The sequence below is a fragment of the Rhodnius prolixus genome, unplaced genomic scaffold (genome assembly GCF_049639745.1).
Source record: "Rhodnius prolixus isolate KJV_2025 unplaced genomic scaffold, Rpr scaffold_2, whole genome shotgun sequence".
NCBI classification, from domain to species: Eukaryota; Metazoa; Arthropoda; class Insecta; order Hemiptera; family Reduviidae; genus Rhodnius; species Rhodnius prolixus.
The window spans coordinates 12,400,960-12,415,723 of NW_027411592.1; the positions used below are offsets into that span (position 1 = coordinate 12,400,960).

Here is a 14,764-nt window from a genome sequence, read left to right on the forward strand (position 1 = left end):
GCAATAAGCTAAGATTACTTATATTACTTATGACATCTTATTTCTTGTCTAAAACAATTTATAACAATCTGTTATTTCTTTGTAATTTCTAGGCTTTTACTGTTACATCATTACTACCAACATAAGACTCGTCTTATTAAAATCAAAGGTTTATTTATATAACTTCTTTAGATGAACGGCCTCGTAGCTTTAACTGTAAAATAATAGACTGCGAAACTGAAGTTTACGATATATAGTTATGTACGGCACGAAAATAAAAATACCAAAAATACCAAAAATATTTTATTGTTCTTAATTTTAACAGCATTTTTATGTTTTTAATGAAGGAAGGACTGAACTGTGTGTTTACAATCATAATTCCTAAGTTTAGAAGGTAGTCACCTTCTTTTAAACAAAATTTATCAAAATTTTATTTAAAAAAAAAAGAAGAAGAAATTTACAAAAACTCAAAAATAACTATTAGCAGATAAACAGAGTAGATTACATGTTTCCAAGTAGAGTGCATGCTGTCATATTGCAACAACAATGCAATCTCCTAAGAAAACAATAAGTGGGCAAAACGGGCCCAACGTTACAAACACTATATTACTATAAAAGTTTGTTCATTTAACTTCAACATCGAAATCTAACACTAGAAGTTTTGTTTCTTCAGTACCATTTCTAGATCCAACAGCACATACAAGTTTAGTCTCATTGGCTCGAATTCTCCATACAACTCCCCCACTACCTCCACTGTCTAAAGATACCAAATTTCTAATAAATTCACCTGAAAATCATAGAAAACACAAACATATGTACATAAGGTTAAAAATAAGTAAATAACATAATTTTATTTGCTAAAAAATTAAGGCAATGTTGTTTAAATTAGATAAATTCGTAATACATTTTTACTTTCTTCTACTGTCTGGAAGAAGAGAGTATTGCAATAGAAAGAAATTTCTATCTTTGGTTTTTGAATGGAGAATGCTTAAAGATCCACAAATACGGGAAATTATGGGATTGAGTGAGCTTAGTTATGGGAAAGAACAAAAAACAAAACATCCGATGAATGAAAACAAGACCATATACAAAAAAGCCTGCTATAATCAGATCCCGCTAAAACAATAATAATAATGTTCAAAAATTATGCAATAGTACTCGTATTAAATTTTAATTTTTTAAAAATAAACGCCTATTTTGCTCATTGGAGGCTTAACCTCGAGTCGTGGACTGCAGACGAATGTTCATACTGGACTATTAATGATTATTTTCCTAATTCAATAAAAAGTAGCGATACGCTAGACTTGAACTGGGGAACTCCTACAAACTCGTCAAAACTGATTAACACTCGCTCCTGAATTGAAAATACTTAGGTCTTTCCCAACAAGAAAATGTACTAACGCAAGACTTTCGATTTAATCTATCTAGTAGGTTTTTATTTTTCTCCCTCGTTTTTCGCAATGTCTTCCCAAATGTTGTCTTTCTAGAAAAAAAAATGTGAAACATAAGGTTGCCAGTGAATTGACACCGATGTTTAGCACCAACTCTAAATCTGAGGAAAATTAATATATTTTACAATAGAATGGTTTTATACAAAAATTGCAAGAAGCAAAATTTACATCTTTGTTTTTCTAATTTTAGAGTGTTTGGGAGAAGAAACACATAACTCACATTTCTCGTGAAAACAATTTCTGAATTTAATTGATCATGTGCATTGCTTCCTCAATGATCGGAATTAGATGGCGAAGGCCCAAAGAAGAGGAGCACTCAACTACATCAGTTTTAACGTTTTGGTTCTCCAAGTCCGCAGGCTCTACAGATCGCCAATCGACTTTGGTGGTCTAGAAAAGGCACCTGGCATACGGATAAAGAGAAAGGCGAGAAAGATGGCTAGAAAACAATATAGAGCACGAATATACGATATGAGCATTAAAAGCATTAAATACGATAAGAGCGATGGCACGGAGAAAGCAGAAGAAGAGGAATGGTGAGGCTCAACGATAGTTGCACGAGTGGACGGGAAGGATGCATTGCAAGGCCAATCTCACCCAGATGCTTTAGGACAAGAGCATTTACTTTTGCAGCTCTAGATGGGAAAATGAAGAACCTTTCGTGCATATTCTGTGACTCAGTCGCTACACTTTTGACGGGCGAAAAGTTGGCATTGAGAGATCACGGAATAGACTGTGTGTCGCCCGAAAGCATATTTTTGTCAGGTTCACGCTTCCGGTATATCGTTGAGCCTGGATAAAATTTCGTAAATACGGCACTTTCAGACAAAAAAAAAAGAGGAGCCTAAGGCAGCACAATTTTGTCAACTCCCAGAAAATATGCGATAAGCAGTTTCGAAATGGGTGTTCTTACTTCTAGAGGCTTTTAGTGAGCGAGCGTTCCCAACCCAGAAGCGCAACCAGAGGTCGTTTAAAAAACTTTCTTCTATTAGAAATAAAGAATAAATATATTTGAGATCTATTTCGCGTAATATTTAGGCCGCTTAATATTTTCATAATCGACCAGTATCGAGCGTTTAAAAAGTTGTCTTGATATGCAGTTGGTATACCACAATCGCGTGAAAGACCACTCTGAATATTTTACCAGCATTGCGGGCCCAACTAACAGTACTCAAGATGTTTCGCAAACTTGTAAAAGTTCTTATGTCAGATAAATTATAACTTACCTGTTTTAACATCCCAAAGTTTAACTGTGCCATCATCAGATGAGGTAATTACAAATCTATTATTAAACTGTAGGCAAGTTACAGCAGACTGATGCTTATTTACACCTAAACAAGTTACAAATTAGTGATAATTCTTACTATTAGAGTAAAACTATTTCTTTATTTTTGAAAACACATCCATTAATAATCAAACTATTTAAGATAAATGTGGCGGTCATTTACCTGATAATGTCTGCAGACACTGCCCTGTAAGAATATCCCACACCTTGACTGTGGAATCTGCATTACCGCTAACCAAGATGTTATTGGTAAGCTCCATTCCTGACGTGAGTGACTGATGTCCCATTAAAGTATGTTTACATTGACCTGTCTCAACTTCCCAAACTCTAATGCTGGTGTCTAGCGAACCACTAACAACATGTACTCCATCAAACTACAAAGGAATCAAATTATTGCAATATACTATAATAAACACCATCATTTAAACAATAATAGTGAACAACTATACAATTATCTGTATAGATATCTTGCTTAATAAAATTTCTACTTTCAAAAAATGTATATTCCTCTATCTTTTGGAAGATTCCTGAGGTTAGATTGTAAAATAACCACACAATACAGAAGTGCAATATAGGTAGTGGTATGGTGGTATTTATGTCTACCTAATAATACCACTATTCAGAAGTTTATTTTCCACTTGTGTCATAAAAATTTTATTTATGTTGTATTTGTGGGATATAAAAGTTGTAAACAAATTCAATTCTTGTTTACGAATATACTTTTTAACATACATTAAATTGTGTATAGTGAAATAGAAATCCATGAAACATGTACAATTAAGAATATGGTAGAACATTCATTCAAACTATTATTACTTCTTCCACCCTTTATGCTGAGGAAGTTTTATTTTCAATAACTGAGGTTAACTGAGGATGAATTGTAATAAAAGGGAATATTTTTATTAGTTCTTGCGGTAGGTGGCCAAATATAGAAATAAGTAGCTTCAAAAATCAGCAGATGCGTGTTGGACGATTGCAAAAGAAGCAAAATGTTAAGGATGAAATCAGAAAGTTTCATTCAAAGCTGTGGGCCTCAGCCTTTCAAAAAAATTATGATAAAAATCAATTCCTTACTGACAGTACATTGACTTTAAAGGATTCAGTCTAATGAAGCATTTTCAAGGATGAAGCTGGTAGAAATGAACATCAGGAGGAAATGTGCTAAGAGGGAATTAACTGAAAAAGTTTTAGATAAGGAACAGAAGTTTTGGCCATAGAGTTAGAATGTTATTAGAAATTACGCTGTAGGCCGTGAAACACGAAGGAGAAAAAGATATCAGACGAATTTGATGGAAACGACACATAGAAGTAGCCGTGTAAGTAAATAAATTAAAGAGAAAATAAATATATAAATATATTACCTGCAAAGAATATACTCTATTAGTATGACCTTGAAGAGTATGTAGGCATTCTTCTCTATCTGGATTCCACACTTTCACCATATAATCATAAGCCCCTGACACTACAAGTTTTCCGTCATATTGGACGCACCTTACTGCAGCTAAATGTCCTACGAGTACATGAAGACATTCTCCATTATCTATGTCCCAAACTCTTAGAGTTGCGTCTCGAGAACCGCTTACAACCCTTCACAAACCATTCATTCATAATTAAATAAGTAACTGTGGTGTTAACAATTTACACATCAAACAACATAACTTCTTAAATTCCAGAAGCATAATATGATACAAAGTTTTAAATCAAAGCCTTATTATTTTGGAAGAAATAAATACATATAGTTATGAAAATTATTTACCTCATGCTTATTAACAGTGTACACTGTAATCTGTTACTGTAAAACATATGTTATGTATGTTCCACAGACTTGAAGTTGACCTAGTCCCTAGGTGGAAAACTTGGCAAAAAAATAAAAAAATTTTTGACTGAATTGGCAATAACCTTCTTCCTTTATAAAATCTCCTTAACAAAAACTTAAGTTTTAAAGGTTAAGTATAAGGGTTGATCAAACGACAAAAGGTACACCAATCAGCGAGTACCCATTATTTCATTAATACTACATTGATATTATTTAAGTAATTTTACTGCATTAACTTTTATTAATATTTTTTACAATTTATTAGATGTTACAGACCTTACTCTGGCCATTTTTATCTACAAAATATTTGTTCAGTAAAGAGTAAGTCCATATATTACAGCAAACTGGCATTCTACCGAACTGACCCACCACCCCCTCCCCCAAAAGTGCCCTTAAATATATTATAACAGAAAAATGTTTCCTATAAAAGTTATAGAACTATTTATAAGCTATAATTATACCAAGTTTGAAGAAAATCGAACGAGCGGTTTTTTAGAAAAAGTGAAAAAAGTGCAAAATCTATTCAGTAAAGTGGTACTTCCGGTGGGCCTATGTTGATCAAAAATTTTTAGTTACTTCCTCTAAAGTCACTTGAACAAAATATCAAATTTGAACTTTCTGCGATAATCCGTTCCTGAGATATAGCCGATAAACTGACTAAAGATCAGTAAAGTCAGTCCAAACCTATGCCATCAAGGCACGATGGGTCAGACACAGACCTCTAACCCATCCAGCCTTAGCCGTGACTTTTTAACATCATTTCTCTTCTTTTCTCTTTAACTAGCCGAATACGATCGGTTATTGTCGGCAATTTTCGGCTCAACTGACCATTATTTTATTCTCTACTTAATATTTAACTTCTAATAACGCACACTCACACGACTTTCAGTACTCGCTAACAAGCCGAATGCGATCGGTTATTGTCGGCAATTTTCGGCTCAACTGACCATTACTTATTTTATTTCCTATTTAATATTTAACTTCTAATGAGCACACTCACATGACTTTTTTTACTAATACGTAAATTGTTTTCTTGTAAACTAGTATTTTTACTAAATAGTAGTTTCTTTTACATTCTAATGGAACTATTTTAGAAAAATCTAATGGGCACACTCACACGACATTCTCTTACCACTGCTTATGTAGTTGGGTTTTCTTGTCTACTAGTATTTTTACCAAATAGTGGTTACTTTTAATTACTCAATACATTCTAATGGAACTATTTTAGAAAAATCTAATGGGCACACTCACACGACATTCTCTTACCACTATTTATGTAGTTGGGTCTCCTTGTAAACTAATATTTTTACCAAATAGTAGTTACCTTAAATTATACAATACATTCTAATGGAACTATTTTAGAAAAATCTAATGGGCACACTCACACGACATTCTCTTACCACTGCTTATGTAGTTGGGTTTTCTTGTCTACTAGTATTTTTACCAAATAGTGGTTACTTTTAATTACTCAATACATTCTAATGGAACTATTTTAGAAAAATCTAATGGGCACACTCACACGACATTCTCTTACCACTATTTATGTAGTTGGGTCTCCTTGTAAACTAATATTTTTACCAAATAGTAGTTACCTTAAATTATACAATACATTCTAATGGAACTATTTTAGAAAAATCTAATGGGAACACACACACGACTTTCTCTTACCATTATTTATGTAGTTGGGATTTCAGTATTTTTACCAAATAGTGGTTACTTTTAATTACTCAATACATTCTAATGGAACTATTTTAGAAAAATCTAATGGGCACACTCACACGACATTCTCTTACCACTATTTATGTAGTTGGGTCTCCTTGTAAACTAATATTTTTACCAAATAGTAGTTACCTTAAATTATACAATACATTCTAATGGAACTATTTTAGAAAAATCTAATGGGAACACACACACGACTTTCTCTTACCATTATTTATGTAGTTGGGATTTCAGTATTTTTACCAAATAGTGGTTACTTTTAATTACTCAATACATTCTAATGGAACTATTTTAGAAAAATCTAATGGGTACCTCACACGACATTCTCTTACCACTATTTATGTAGTTGGGTCTCCTTGTAAACTAATATTTTTACCAAATAGTAGTTACCTTAAATTATACAATACATTCTAATGGAACTATTTTAGAAAAATCTAATGGGCACACACACACGACTTTCTCTTACCACTATTTATGTAGTTGGGTTTTCAGTATTTTTACCAAATAGTGGTTACTTTCAATTACTCAATACATTCTAATGGAACTATTTTAGAAAAATCTAATGGACACACTCATACGACATTCTCTTACCACTATTTATGTAGTTGGGTCTCCTTGTAAACTAATATTTTTACCAAATAGTAGTTACCTTAAATTATACAATACATTCTAATGGAACTATTTTAGAAAAATCTAATGGGCACACTCACACGACATTCTCTTACCACTATTTATGTAGTTGGGTCTCCTTGTAAACTAATATTTTTACCAAATAGTAGTTACCTTAAATTATACAATACATTCTAATGGAACTATTTTAGAAAAATCTAATGGGCACACACACACGACTTTTTCATACCACTGCTTATGTAGTTGGGTTTTCAGTATTTTTACCAAATAGTGGTTACTTTTAATTACTCAATACATTCTAATGGAACTATTTTAGAAAAATCTAATGGGTACACTCACACGACATTCTCTTACCACTATTTATGTAGTTGGGTCTCCTTGTAAACTAATATTTTTACCAAATACTAGTTATCTTAAATTATACAATACATTCTAATGGAACTATTTTAGGAAAATCTAATGGTCACACTCACACGACTTTCTCTTATCACTACCTATGTAGTTGGGTTTTCTTGACTACTAGTACTTTTACCAAATAGTAGTTTCCCTAAATTAACAATACACTCTAATTAAACTATTTTAGAAAAAATCTAATATATAAAATCTAAAACATATGAAGATAAGATAAAACATACTTAAACTTCAATTTAGAGATAAAAGACACCATATTTGTGCTGGATTTTCAGATAAAATCTGAACACTTTGAGGGATGAAATTTCAGTGAGATACAACACAAGAAAACTTAAATTAGATCAGTCAATTTACTCACTTCTTGCCATGTAAATGCATGCATCTGACAGTTGATGTATGGCCGTATAGGGTGTGTAAACACTGGCCAGTTTCAGCATTCCAGACTTTAAGTGTGCGGTCTGTACTTCCAGATATAATTATGCTTCCTGACATCTGCGACGACCACACCCCGCCAGTGTGGCCAACTAATGTCCTCAAACACTGAAACAATTATTTATTTGTTTTTACCAATTTAGATTGGTCTCAAATATTTCGACCTCTGTCTAATCCTACTTTCCTCCCAGTTAGCCATAAATTCATGAATTTGTTATCATTCAAGATTCATTATAATTTAATTATGTGCAACTTACCTTTCCTGTTGTTGCAGACCATACTTTTAGCGTGTTGTCATCACTACCACTAACAATCCGACTGCCAGAAAATTGAAGGCATGTAATTACATGGTCATCATGGCCTTTCAACACCTTAGGAGACCGCATAGGTTTTACTCGCCAATTCATTTCTATCCTATGCTGGCGCATGAACGCAGCCTACAAAATTTATCAAATACACTTAATAAAAAATTTATTTAATAAATTCATTAATTTTTGTAATCGAAGTGTCTAGAGTTTCTATCGCAGGCCTTCGGTCAGTGTTACAGTTCTGAGTTTCGACACCACAAGGAAACTCGGCACTCCTAAGACAGGTGGAAAGGAAGTACTGCGATGCAAGATACGTGTACCGATCCCAAACTTTTGTAAGTGCGTGATGTTCATGATATACAAACTTCGAAAGATTTATTCTGTCAATCAGACATTTGATCCAAGTTATTATAGGATCAGAGGAAGTTGAGGTTCAAACACCGTATTGCATCCGCGCTTATACATCTTTGCTGAAATAACAACACATTTCTCAGAAAAGCTATGGTATAACACCCCTATTCCTTCTAAATGTAAACATTTTAGGATAAGTTTCTTCAGATGCTCTGCGTGAGTAACGCCCGGGAAAAAGCCAATCATACGAAACCAATTTTCGTTCAATACTTTTTCGTTAAAATAGCGCCCTGTAGAGCACCTTTGATCTTCCTAGGAAATCAATAATTACCATTAATCCAAAAAATAAATAAATAAACATGGAAAATTACCTTCCATGGTGAAGCCACCGAAGTAGGAGATCTATGTCTAGCACGTTTACTTGAATATGAAGGCGATTCTCTAGTGATACCAGCAGCTCGGCACTTTTCTCTCCATAATAAATTATCTTCAGCTAGCAACCTCCAATTGCGACAAGTTTGGGCAGCACGTAATAAGTCTTTCGGTTCAAGAAATGTGAGAACTAACAAGGCTACCTAAAATTAAAATATGAGTAAAATTTCGAGACATAAATAAATCAAAAGATTAAAAACTAATAATTATTAAATTACCTCTTTAGGAAGTAAGGAAATAAAATCCCGTTGGAACTGAGGCTCAATTAGCTGCATCATATGTCTCACTTGCGTAGGTTCACAGGTTTCGATAAGCCTATCAATAGCAAGAATTCGCTCAGCATTCGTCCAGCGCTACAAAATTTCAAAAATGTATATCAATACGTTTTTGATAAAATTGTTTTGAAGCATTTTAATAAACATTGTGACATTTAAGTAACATTTATTATATTATTATTATCATTTTGTATTTATTTAAGACGCGTCAACATCTAAGGTTATTGCGCCCGGAGCTTTTTCAGTACAGTGCCGGTCTCCGAAAAGTTCTCTCGTTACAGACTTCACTGTCCATCATCAGCCAGTGAGCTGTAAGAAACTCCAAAGAAGACAAAACCTAACGGCCAGCAGCTGGATTCGAACCCGTGATCTTCGCGTTGTAATTCAGCTTAATTTTAATTTTTTATTTTAGGCGCATTAACATCTGGGGTTATTGGCGCCCGGAGCTCTTTTCAGTGTACTACCGGCCTTCGGACGATGTTCTTTCGTTATAGAGAACACTGTCCATCGCCGGACAGTGAGCCAATATTAATTATTATTACTTATTGAAGTACTGGATTCAATTTTGGAGAAAATTTAAATACTCAAAGATTCAACCATCATTAGCAGAATGATAATTCAAAAACGTAGTTAAGGAGTTTGTTCTTTTCATGAAACATAATTTCTTACACTTGATATAAATGTTTTTAGCAAAGTTCTTTTATTTTCATACATAGTGTTATTTATTTATTTATTTTAATTTAAGGCAATCATTACATGAGTTTATTGCCGACCGGAGCAGTGTCCCTCGCTACGGACAACAATGTCCATCACCAGACAGTAAGGTAAGAAGCAACTAGAAAGAGCAAAATCTAAGGGCCGGCGCTGTGTTAGCACAAACAATTTCCGCATGGGAGTACAGTTTGCTAACCACTGCACTAATCCTTTCCCTTAAATCAGCATTTAATATTATTTAGGTTTTTGATATGTAAATTATTACATTTTTTTTTTTTGCCTTTTTTTGGCATCGGCTTTCGCCATACATCCAGCATCGTATATGTATTCAGCCAGCATCGTCTAGGTGCTTTTCACTAGAATATCACTCACTCTCCATTCTTACTTATAAATACATTCGCTTCACACATTCATCCCTCTACTATATACAACTATTTACATACTACAACTAATGGATGGATTATTACATTTGCTAGTTAATTAATTCTATAATGCTCCTACCGTCACAAATTTGACGACATATTAATTAAACAAACCTTCCCTAAAAGGGTTACATTACATTATTCAAACAAAAATGTGTAGTTTTAATTTATTAAATTGTGTATTAATTATTGCATTAAGAACGGAAGGACCTTACATGTTGAGCACCTTTAAAAAAGAAAAAAAAAAAAGAACGGATGTTATTAAATTTTTAACTGAACATAATATTTACCTGGAATTGTTGAAGCCAGTCTGTGATCTCTGAAGGAGGGTTATCTTTTGTATGAATTACAGGCCTTGGTGCACCTCTTACTTTATCACATAAGTGATCAGCATTTTTCTTCTTCGGATGTACACTAAACAAACCAACAAAATATCACTATTTATAAAAATAAAGCATTCATTCCAAATTGTACACTTAATAACTGTAAATCAGTGTTTAAAAATATGGCTAAACCGCATTGAACAAAAAGTTCTGAGCACCAATGACCTTAGATGTAGACGCGTCTTAAATTAAAAAAAAAAAAAAAAATAGCATAAGTACTCATTATTTTAAATATTGATAATAGAAATGAAAGTCGATTGCCTTATGATGTCCAAAATAATAAAAAATCAAACAATAAAAATAAAGAAACTCTATGTGATAGAGAAATAAAAAGTTAATCAAAATTATATTGAAATTCGTGTTTTAAATTTTAAAAATCGTGATTGCAAGTTTTACTGTAAAAATGATAATTATTTAAGTAAAAATTTGAAATAAGACATTCCATTAAGTTAATAAGTGTTATGTGCAGACTTCTCATTACCTTGACGGACTATCTTCAGGAAATAATTTCTTACATGGCAGCTGATTCTTTAAATCAATCATGGTATCACTTCGCCGTTTCCTCTATAAAAAAAAAAAAAAAAAAAAAAGACGAAAAAATATTACTCCTAAATTTGTATTGTAATAGACTTCATTTCTTTGACAATGTTACTCTTTTACTTAATACTTGAAAAATATACATGTAATAATGCTTGATCTGATTCAGACGACATAAATCTTTATAAAATTATCATGGACCAGTCTTACAAGAAGGATGGAAATGGTTCTATTTTCTGAAAGTGACTCATTTTAATTATTTGATGACTTAATCGTTTTTAAAAGAGATTAGTTAGTACAGGGTCACTTCTCTCATTGACAAATAGTTATTATGCTATAAAATTAACTATTTTAAAAAAATTACTTCAGCCTTAATAATCCTTAAAAGCAGTTACTGTTAAATAATAAAATATTTGATCAATTGGGTGTATTCAGAAAAAATTCAAACTAAAGAGGGTGTAAAAAACTGACCGTTTTAAGTCTAATCCATATTTGTCTAATTTTTATACAAATATCATTTTATATATAATATCACATTGAAGAGAGTTTCTGTAGCCATATATGCTTCAACTAGTTCAAAAAAGCTCTATCTAAAACTGCTGAAGCTACTGCGCTCTCGTAAAGGAAGATAGAAAGGGGATGTGCCAAGAGAATGAATACTTGCTCACTTCTCTAGGAAAATTCTATGAAAAAAATTACTAACGAGTAATGAAATTTGATATAAATTCATTGGTGAAATACTGAGACAGATGGCCAATGTTTGCTTAGTGGCCCCACCACATCACTGCTGTTTGATACAAAAGCAACATTTGAAAAAAGACGATTTTGTGCATTTCTAGATAAATCACGAATTTAAACTGCCCCTGCCAGCAACCAGATAGAATATACCCAACTATCCTAGGTTATTTACGAACATCGTATCTTTGGCCAATAGGTTTTAGTCCAAATAGATAACTTTCTGCTACAACCTTCAGTCGGATTAAAGAAAAAACAGAAAAGGGTGATATCTCTGAACTATTTCATCTATCCGTTAGTCCAAAATTCGCTCCATTGAACAACATTTGTTTTGGTCAAGAACACATTTTCTTCTGCTGGTGAAAATTTAATAACTACTTTAGTGAAAACTAAACGCAGGATTTTTTTTTTTTTAACCCAAACTGAAGAAAGAAAGGTATCTAACAAGGAATCCCTGGCTGAGAGATAGTTTTACAATCTTTAAGAGTTTAATTTGTTTAAGGAGAAAAAACACGGTGGATTATAAAATGAATATATAAAAATAATCATGAGTAATTACTTACATAGGGAGTTTTGCATTGACATGAAGAGGAGGACGTCTCCAAGACCAATGCGCCAACTGGAGGTGACTGAAAGTCTGCCGGTGGTGGTGCTGAAGGATGGGGTAAATTTGGAGCAATATTATTAGATTGGCTAGGTAAGAAAGACAGCGTAAGTTGTGGCAATATTTCTGTTTCTTCATGAACATCCTGCTTGTCATTAGGGATGGACTCTTCGTGCATCATACTACCATGCACAACTACCGTCACCTGTTCTTCTTGAGATTCCGAAGAACACAAGTTATCATGCTCTTCTTTATCATCATCTTCCTTGCTTGTAGAAGCAGACATGTCCTCAATGGCCTCGACCTCCTCCCTATTACCGTCATCTCCATCTGATGACATTTCACGACTAGGTTTCATCTCTTCACTAAGCAAAAGACATATATTTTTGGATGTTGAGAAAACCATATTACATAGATATAATGGAAAAAAATTGTTACTATTACAAAAGTGAAGAATGTATTAATTATCAGTAACCCTAACTAATAATAAAACAACCCTTATACAACTGTCCGGTAGGAAAGTTTTAATTCTACTTTGCCTACAAAACGATTTATAATAAATTCAGTTTTCTGCTTTACAATAATTAACTAAACAAGTGATAACAATATCTGTTATTCAGTAACGAATTTACTAAAACATTTACATTACTTTAATATGGTAGGAATGGAGCAGAACAAAATTTAGTATAATGCCTCTGTCATAGCGCAGTTATTAAAATGGATCCATCACGTAGATAAAAACAAAAAATAATAACAATAGTTAAAAAACTTGAAAGGAATAGTTTTAACTTGTCTTATTTATTCAATATAGCGAAAGCGATGGCAATTTATGATTAAATCAATCTGTGGGTGAAGAGATATCACTTAGATAAATTATTTATAAAAAGTCAAGTACAGTTATAAACCGTAGAAAGATGCAAAATTTCTTCATAAATCTCAGAAAACAACCTTCAGTACTAAAAAATAAACATTAAATAACAACGATGAAAAAAAAAAATTAGGATAATGAAAATATCTACTTATTGTCACATATAAAGGTACAGATCTGATGGAAATATGTTTTATTTAAAAAAAAAAAAAATTGGGCTACTGCCAATGAATAAGTGGATATGAACATTTCAAGTAACCTATGGATATAGCTGAAAAGGTTATCGGAATAATAAAAAAATATTTCCAAATTTTAAAAAAATTTGGGGGAAAAAAATCTGCAGCAGATCTACATCTGTAGATGTAAATGTATGAAGAAATGAATTCGTAACTAATTCCTTTCTGATTTTCTGAAACTGCCAGGCGAAACAGAAACTCAACTCCCTATCATCTAACTATGCCCAAAGAAAATAATTTTATTCAAAATAATTTTTTGGTAAAATTCTACTTAAACCTTCCAAAAAGCAAAACATGCCCAGATACATTTATATATGATATACGTGGGCCGGAAATTCGGTAATTCAGAGTATGGAAAACACAAAGTTTAAATTGGCATAAAAATGAAAGGTGCCAATTAAAAGTATAATTTCATATGAATTATTCCAACGTGTACCTATTGACTAAAATTATGAGATATATTAACAAATTTCATTAAGGTTGATTAATTAGTAATAAATGGAGAACAAAATCAAACTCTTCGGTTTCTGTGATTACACTACTAGTACGAATAGCATAACTAGTGTAAACTCAGCGATTTTTTGAAGTGAAAATGTGTTCTTCAAAAAAAAGAAAAAAATATATTACTTATAATTCTGAAAGTATAGTTTAAACATCAGGGTTAATACACACATTATTGAATTATCAAAAATATTACAAAATCCCTATTTATCAAGATAGCCCCTCCTGTTTTCAAGAATTTTAAGTCATTGTGATCCTTCACTGAGTTATGCACGTTTCCAAAACATGCAAAAGTAAATGAAACTTATTATTTATTCATAAAAGTAGCTTTTATTAAATATTATTAAATAGACAGTTTTTTATCTTAGAAAAGAATGAGGACTATCTAATATCAGAAATTTTATTATTATTATAATTAACGAACCTTTTAGCATTGTGAATTCATCACATCTTTCTCGAACAACAATAATAATAATAACAGAAAATTTAAGCTTTAAATTAGGTGGTTCATAAGCTCCTTATCCTGCTTTTATTTTCACACTTGCATTCATTCCAACAACTGATTGCTTGGTCTCTACTCACTTAATCGTATTCTATAACAGTAGTAAGACAACTGAGCAATTCCAGATAACCTATAATTAGGTTGTAATTTTTTAATACTTCAATTAGATTCAT

At 32.2% G+C, this 14,764-nt stretch overlaps 1 protein-coding gene across 1 annotated transcript; it reads right to left on the reverse strand.

Moving 5' to 3' along the window:
• Nucleotides 1-269: 269 nt before the first annotated feature.
• LOC141448969 (F-box/WD repeat-containing protein 7-like) lies at nucleotides 270-14,686 on the reverse strand. The gene is made up of 12 exons (XM_074117895.1): nucleotides 14,514-14,686; nucleotides 12,444-12,849; nucleotides 11,090-11,172; nucleotides 10,516-10,639; nucleotides 9,033-9,167; nucleotides 8,754-8,957; nucleotides 7,981-8,160; nucleotides 7,650-7,831; nucleotides 4,077-4,302; nucleotides 2,879-3,089; nucleotides 2,657-2,761; nucleotides 270-766 (listed from the first exon to the last, which is right to left on the reverse strand). Exons 2-12 carry the CDS (start codon nucleotides 12,840-12,842, stop codon nucleotides 603-605), a joined length of 2,013 nt encoding a protein of 670 aa, XP_073973996.1. The 5' UTR covers nucleotides 12,843-12,849; nucleotides 14,514-14,686; the 3' UTR covers nucleotides 270-602.
• Nucleotides 14,687-14,764: the final 78 nt, after the last annotated feature.